The sequence below is a fragment of the Fukomys damarensis genome, unplaced genomic scaffold (genome assembly GCF_012274545.1).
Source record: "Fukomys damarensis isolate Sample0158 unplaced genomic scaffold, DMR_v1.0_HiC HiC_scaffold_27, whole genome shotgun sequence".
Taxonomy (NCBI): domain Eukaryota; kingdom Metazoa; phylum Chordata; class Mammalia; order Rodentia; family Bathyergidae; genus Fukomys; species Fukomys damarensis.
In genome coordinates this window covers 3,422,556-3,430,003 of record NW_022900939.1, presented here as the reverse complement: position 1 = coordinate 3,430,003, position 7,448 = coordinate 3,422,556, and the positions used below count along the sequence as shown (strand labels likewise).

The following is a 7,448-nucleotide window of genomic DNA, read 5'->3' as shown; positions in this document are numbered from 1 at the left end:
CAGGCAGGCTGGGCTGCTCCCTCGCCTGGACCTGTCGGGCAGACAGCTCAACTCGGCTGCTCCTCCCTGGCCCTGCTCCCTGGCGCCCAGCAGCTGCAGCTCTGGCAGCCCCGCCCCAGGCCCTGTTGAGTCACCATCCTGTCCAGGACAGACACACCTACTCCGGAGTCTTAACCCTTCCTGCTCCTCCAGCCCCACCTCGCCCGCCCAGGCCAGGGAAACATTTCCAGAACCACCTGGCTGCCAGCCGGAGAGCAGAGGCAGACTAGGAGGAAGGGACCACACGGCCTGCTCACCCGGGCCCCCCTGCCAGGCCACAAAAAGCACGAGCCCGGGCACCTCGCCCGCGGACAGACACACCAAGGCACAGAGGTGGCAGCCTGGGTACAGACACAGGCAGGCCTGCTGGGCCGTGAGGAGCTGGGCCCTTCTGCCCCATCACTGCCCTGAGCCGCATCCCAACAGCAGACTCAGCACTCGGCACCGGGCACAACTCCTAGGTCCACGTGCTTCATGTTACCTGTGACACAAGGCTAAAGGCCAAATGGGCGGATTTTCTTGGCTTTTTGAGATCGGTCTCACTATGTACTTCAGGCTGACCTTGAACTCAATGTGTAGCCCAGACTGGCCTCAAATTCAGAGAGCCTCCTGCCTCGAGTCTCCAGAGTGCACCACCACACCAGGCTCGATGCCTCCGTTATAAAATAACGCTGGAGGAGCTCGGAATGCGGACGCGTACTGAGCGACACGCGAGCACCGTGCCATGCAGCTTGCCACGGCCAAGTCCACCCCGGGACGGGCCAAGGTCCCCACGCCCCATCTCCAGGCCCGTGCATCCTCACCTCCACGTGGGCACTCGGTGGAGCAGCATCCTTCGGCAGGGGCGGGGAAGCCAAGAGCTCGTCCAGCCAGCGAGCGCTGCCTCCAGGGCCCTCAGGCTCGGGGGATGCTGGACACCAGTCCTGGGCCTCAGCCCCGGGCTGGGCGGCCTCGGCCTGGGCCAGGGTCATGGCCTCCTGCTCCCTGGGCAGCACCTGCCCAGGACTGGGGCCACCGGCGAAGAGGACACAGGGCTGGTCGGGGGGTGCTGGGTGCTGCTGGCCCAGGACAGGCTCCAGCAGGGTCAGGGCGGCCTCTCTGGGGTTGGGGGGCAGGGGGCCCTCCTGTGGAGGCGGTGCCCAGTCCTCTGCCCTCTCCTCCGCCTGCAGCAGGGGCCCAGGGGGTGGGGAGCCACCTGGGTCCTCCGCCTGCACCCAGGACGCGGGCCTCCCTGCGTCCCCGGGAGGGGACCTGGCGCAGTGGCTGTCCTCGGTGGCCTCACTGGCTTCCGTGATGGGGGAGGGGGGCGGAGAGCCCCGGTGCCGCACACCCAGACCCGTGGGGCGCGTGGGGAAGGTCCACTCAAACGACTGCGACAGGCTCCAGTTGGACTCTGCCCCACTCCCAAAGGGACAGTCCAGGGCCAACTGGCTCCCCCGGGCCTGGGGCAGGGCAGCAAGTGAGCCCCCAAGCTTCTCCTGATCCTGGCTGGGCGCCCGGAGGACACCTTCCGAGAAGCGGCGCTGGGCCAGGCTGGAGGGACATGGATCGGGGTCACCTGGGGGTGCCACCTCCTCCCTGGGGGGCAACGTCCTAGTGAGATCCGGCTCCTCCACGCCCTGGACCAGGGGCAGGGGTGACGTGACGGGGGTGGGCCCAGGGCCGGGGTGCCCTGACAAGGGTTCAAGGGGAGGGCTGCTGGGTCTGGGGGCTTCAGGAGCTGCCCTGCGGGAGCCCCCCAGGCTGGGGGGGTGACACAGGTCCTTGTCAACAGGAGGCAGGGTGACTGCTGGGGACGGAGGGGTCACAGGGCGGTGGAGAAGAGCCTCAGAAGCCAAGGGACTCGGGGCTTCAGGGAGCTCAGTGTGCTGGGGAGAGATCTCAGGCAGCAAGGGGAGCTGGGCGGGTTGAGGGGCTGGGCCAGAGACATCAGCGGGGTGGCCCAGGCCGGGGGGAACCTGCAGGACAAAGGTCAAGGGCATCAGTCACCCGCAGCTGGCCTCGGACCCCAGCCTGTGGGGCCCCACCCTGCACCAGGTCTGGACACTGGGCAGAGAGGGGGACCAGAGAGGGTCTGGGCCGCAGAGCCCTCACAGCGCCTTCCCGCCACCACTCAAGCCGTGCTTGTGCTCCTTGGCCTGAGAGGCCACGGCCCACGTGAGGGACGTGGGAGGGGGAGCTCTAAGCCACGGAGCCCAAGCCAGCCACACAGAAGGTGCAGAGGGCGCCTGGGCCATCCTGCTCCATCTCCCCGCCTTGGGTCCAAGCCTCAGCCTCCCTCTCTGGACTCGGGCTGCAGGCCACAAGGGTACCTCCTACAAACCCTTCACTCTCTGCAAACTGCAGCTCCGTCCTGACAGCCACCCTCCTGCCATGGCCCAGCTCTGTCCACCTGAGGGCCAGCCCCTCTTCTCCTTCCCCAACACCTCCCTTCAGCCTCAGGCAAGCAGGGTCCGCCACCCACTCTCCGCTGTCTGCCATGGCGAGTCGCCTCCTGTACCTCCCGCTCTCTCCACTCCCGGCCCTGCACCCCAGCCCAGGATGGAGCTGGAGCCCTGCAGACGGGCACTGTCCTGGCTGGCGGTGAAGGCCCAGCCCCCACGGTCCCTGCGCAGACTGCCTGCCCGACCCGTTCCCATATCCACACCCACTGCCCTCTCGTTTCTTCCGTCTTAAAACAAAACCACAAAAGTCCCTCTTGACCCTGCTTCTCTGGGCAGCTGCCGCCTGCTCACCACACTGCCCGCAGGCCTGCTGTCCCCAAACAGTCTCTCCTTCACCTCACCACCTGCCCAATTGGGCTAAGGTCAAGGTGACCTCTCTGAAACCGAAACCATTCCCTCCACCTCATGAGACCCCAACAGATCCCAAAGGTGCCAGGTGTGGTGGTGCACACCTGTGATCCCAGCGCTCAGGAGGCTGAGGCAGGAGAGTGTCCACCTCTGCCTCGGCAGGAGAACTATTTTGTTCTCTGATGCTTCCCCCCTGTGGCAGGCACCAAGCCAATGGGGGTGGGGGGCAAACACTCAGGTCTCCATCCCAGGATGCTGAGGCAGCCACTGGCCAAAAAGAGGTCTCTGCGTGACAGGACCACTGTGCTAAGGCACCGTGGAGGTCAGGGCAGAAAACCAGACTTCCTGCTCAGAACACAGAATGAGCTGCCTGGGGAGGGAGCTCTGGACAGCTGGACACTTCCATTCCTGCCCCAGGCCCTTCCGGCCTCCCCTGGGGGGGAAATCACGGGTCCCTGCCAGGTGCCCCGAGGACTGTGCTGGTCTGGGACGTGGCAGCTGTGCCGCACCAGAGTTACTGTCTGAGAACTCGCACGGCCTCCTGCCAGACCACACCTGAGCTCTGAAACCCAGGAGCCCTGCCCTTGGGCGGGCCCACAGGCCTCAGTTTCCCCTTCTGAACCGCGCAGATGGTGCAAGACGGCCTCAGGCCCCTCCCATGTTCAACGCCCCATTCACCCAGGCCGGGAATGGACTCACGTGGGCCGGTGGCTCAGGAGCGGCTGGCTGAGCCAGGTCCCCGTTGATGGCCAGGTCAGGAGAGGGCTCACTGTGAGGGACAGATGGGCATGAGGAAAAGGGACAAAGGGCAAGTGGGGAGAGGGCCCCTGGCACTGAACGGCAGCCCCAGCCTCTGCCCAGTCCCGAGGGAGCCCTACTCGGCACTGGGGGCAGTGGGATGCCGGCCCTAACCCCACAGGGTCAGAGCTGCTCCAGCAGCCGGCCAGGAGCTCCCGGAGGGCAGAGGGGCGGGGAGGCAAGCAGGAGGGTGGTCCAGCACCCCAGCCGCTCTGCTCCTCAGGCCCCTGGTGGCGGGCAGAGAGGGCAGCAGCGTGACCAATGATGACCAAGACTACACGACCGGTGGCCAGGTCTGAGACAAGCAGAGGCACTGCAATTTTCGGGTGACGATGGGCCGGGCCAGGCCAATCCCAGTGTCCACTCTGAGCAGACGGCACTCTGGGACACCTCACTTCCACCTGAGACCCTGCATCCACCAGGTGCAGCCAGGGCCCTGGACAGGGCAGAGCGGGTGGAGTACACACTGCACCTCTGCCCCTCCCCACTCAGCAGCTGCTCGAGGCACCTGAGCCTCAGTTTCCCCATCTCTAAAATGAATAGCTGCACAGTTCCTGCCATAATGGAGTCTGCGAGGCAGGCCGGGCGCCCAGTGCTCAGGCACAGCCGAAGCCTCTGCCTGACTCTGTCTCTAGAAGCACCCCTCTCTCTCCATGTTTCAGGGCTAGGGATTGAACCCATGGCTTTGCCCTAAGCTACATCCCCAGCCCGGCCCTTTGGTATTTCGAGACCAAGACTGGACGAGTTGCTCAATCTCCTGGTTAGGCTCAGACTCGCAGTGCTCCTGCCTGGCCTCCCAGAATACTGGAATGTCAGGCACAGCCACTGAGCCCGGCAGAGAGACAGCTTCTCACAGCACACAGTCAGGATGACACCAGGACACGCCTGCTTGGGGACACTGTCCGTGGAGATTGGAGCAGCCTCCACTCACAGTAAGCGCCTTTGAAGGGCAGATGAAGGTCAAAGATGCAGAGGGGCCACCACCAGGTCCCCAGCCCTCACCTGGCCTTGGGCGTCTTGCTATGCCCTTCCGGGCATGATGCCGGGGCCAGGGCTTCCATGGCTCCCTCCTGGGACCAGCCCCGGGCAAGGGCTGCCCGGGAGCCGTATCCCGAGCTGCCGTCCTGGTTGAAGGAGAGGCGAGAGCCCCAGAGGCGGTCCGGGCTGGGCGGGGGCTCCTTCTTGGGGTGCTCTATCTTGGCCAGGATCTCCTCCACCGTGGTGGCCGCACAGCGCTCTGAGGCCAGGCGGAACGGAGCAGGGGCTTTCCGCACACCTCCCGGGGCCGCACAGCGGGCCGGTGGGGCCAAGGGGGGCAGCTCCTCCTTCCCGGGCTCCTGAGCAGCTTCTGCAGCAGCAGCCTCGGCTGCAGGTCTTGGCACAAAGGGCAGCGGACGCTTGTTGCCCCCGTAGGGCTGGGGTCCAGCCAGCATGTTCATCTTCCGGGCGGACGGCAGCTCGGCCAGGGGGCCCCGAGGTGGCCTCGGCCCCACGGGTACCAGCAGGCTGGGTTTGGCGGGCAGGGCGGGCTTGGCGGGCAGCGCCCGGGGCTTGGGCTTGACAGGCGGCTTGGCCCGAGGGTCACCTGTGGAAAGGAAGGCCCGTCCTGTGTCCCGCCCACCGTCTCAGGGTGTCACACAACCTGCCGCTCCTCTTGGTGGCTTCCCTGGCTCTCCCCCAGAGTTCCCCCAAGCCAACAAGGGCCAGGGAAGGAGCCACCAGGCCACGCCCACTGCCCACCCCGTGGGGGCTGGCAGGTCCCAGGCAGGCTTTCTCGCAGAGGATGGCCGACCCTACGTCCACCTGCCGGCCACCTGCCGGCCACCATCCCCACCCCCTCCCCAGCCACCTCCCACTGTCACCTGGTGTGTGACCAGGAATGCAAACTTACTGTTGACCTAAACCAAACAGAAGCACTCGGCTACATACAGAGGAAATACAGGAGAACAGACGTCCACCTTCCCAAGAGGCTGTTTTAAGATCCTGCAGCTCTAAGAGCTCGGCCCTACACCACCCACTCCTTCAGGAGGCAGGGGGAAAGAAGACTACACAGGGAGCCTGGAGGCCTCCCATGCCTCAGTTTCCCCCGGCAAAGCACAGGGCTTCATCCAGATGGAGCCCTACTGCGTGGGGCCTGCGGGTGACCAGGATCTCCACGCTGCCATCCACGTGGGCACAGAGCCTTCGGACTCGGGCCACCCCACCCCAGCCCCTCGGGCACCCACTCCCCTGGTACCTGGCTCGCTGCCAGTGGGCCGGGGCTCCTCCTCCGAGTCGGGCTCCCGGGGCGCTGGGGCCTCCTGGAGCATGGTCACCTCCATTGCGCCGCTGGCGCTGGCTGCAGCCGCCTGGGAAGAGGCCGAGCTCAGTAAGTGGGGCTGCGACCCCTGGGGAGAAAGTGGGGCGAGGCAGGCAGGGCGGCTCCCACAGTCAGCCCAGGGCAGCCAGAGGCAACTTCAGGAGGGTTCGACAGTCCCCGGGCCACCTCCTGGCACTGCGCAGATCCTCTCCCGTCCCAAAGAAATGAAGTCCGGGAGCTGCGGGGTGCCACCACTCGCAGCTCCCACGGACCCAGGTCAGCGCCCCGAGGGAGGATCACTCCAGGCAGGGCAGGAGGCTGCGTCCGGAGGCTCTGGGATCTGAATCACCTCTCAGAGACGGGCAAAACCCGCTCCTCCCCAACCTGGGGCTCCGCCCGCCTGCCCGCCCCGATTCCCGGTCCCCGCTCCCCTCCCCCTCCCCTCCCTCTCCCTCCCGGCTGTCTCCTCCAAACACGGAAAAAATAAGGCAGAAAAAGTAAACATCTGGAATACATTTTTTTCTTTAATTTCTCAATCGCTTTGGCTTCAGCTTGGAATTTGATGAGGTAAAGTCAGGGCCTAGTCCCGTTGCCATAGCAATGGCCTCCCACTGGATTTCCAGAGCCGGGCCAGGAGGAAGGAGGAGCCGGCCAGAGCGCAGGGCTTGAGAACATTCAGGGCGGTCAGGCAACTGGGGGGAAAACTCCCCGGGGATCCCCCTTCCCAGAACCTCAGGATGGGGGTGGTCTGGAGTTTAGAGAGAGACAGAAGGAAGTGAACCAAGTGACAGCCACGTGGTAGTAGGGTCCCCTTCTCTGAGCTTGGGGGCAACTCTGGGCCCTGAGATTCCAGAATTCAATTGTGGGGGAGGGGTCGGTCTACTAATATCCAGCTGTATGACCTCCTGAGCCTCAGTTTCCCTATCTGAGAAGTGGGGTTCCTGGCGGACTCTAGAGATCTGTGAGAAAACTTGGCCGTTATTGCCGAGGTCCGGAAAGTGTCCTCCTGACCCCCAGACCCCAGGCCTCTGCCGTCCCACGCCACTCCTTCACCCCTCCAGGCCCAGTCCCGCGCAGGTGTGACACCTGCGGCCACCACAGGACCCCGGGCTGGGGTGAAGAGCTCCCTGCCCACCCGTTCAGGGCCAGGGGGCCGCTTGCTTCACGCGGAGCGAGGCCCAGCGCTGTCCACTCCACCGCCAGGGGTTAGAGCCTTGGTGCCCTAAAACCTGTGGCACCCGTCTCGGCGGAACGCAGCCCTGCGTCTCTGATCGTGTCCGGGCTTGTTCCAAAGACAGCAACAGCCCAGAACCCAGCACCGCCAAGCCCTCCAGCAGCCCACTCCCACGGAGGCCTGCCCACGGGCGTGCACAAGGAACGTCCACAGCCAGGCGAGTGCACAAGGCAGGGGCGCATCACGGAGAAAACAAGAGCCCAAAGCCCCAGACTGACTCCCTGTCCTTGAGCGGCAGCGCAGGGGGCACGGTGCGAGGCTGGGAAGGCAGGCGACGGGCTCGGGC

The 7,448-nt window shown here is 65.4% G+C and overlaps 1 protein-coding gene across 1 annotated transcript in view; it reads right to left on the bottom strand.

Moving 5' to 3' along the window:
* Tnks1bp1 (tankyrase 1 binding protein 1) overlaps positions 1-6,288 on the bottom strand; it is a 14,072-nt gene extending 7,784 nt beyond the window's left edge. The window contains 5 exon segments of the mRNA XM_033756439.1: positions 843-1,997; positions 3,531-3,600; positions 4,632-5,214; positions 5,866-5,977; positions 6,115-6,288. Coding sequence (XP_033612330.1) covers positions 843-1,997; positions 3,531-3,600; positions 4,632-5,214; positions 5,866-5,950 — 1,893 coding nt within the window. The 5' untranslated portion in view covers positions 5,951-5,977; positions 6,115-6,288.
* Positions 6,289-7,448: the final 1,160 nt, after the last annotated feature.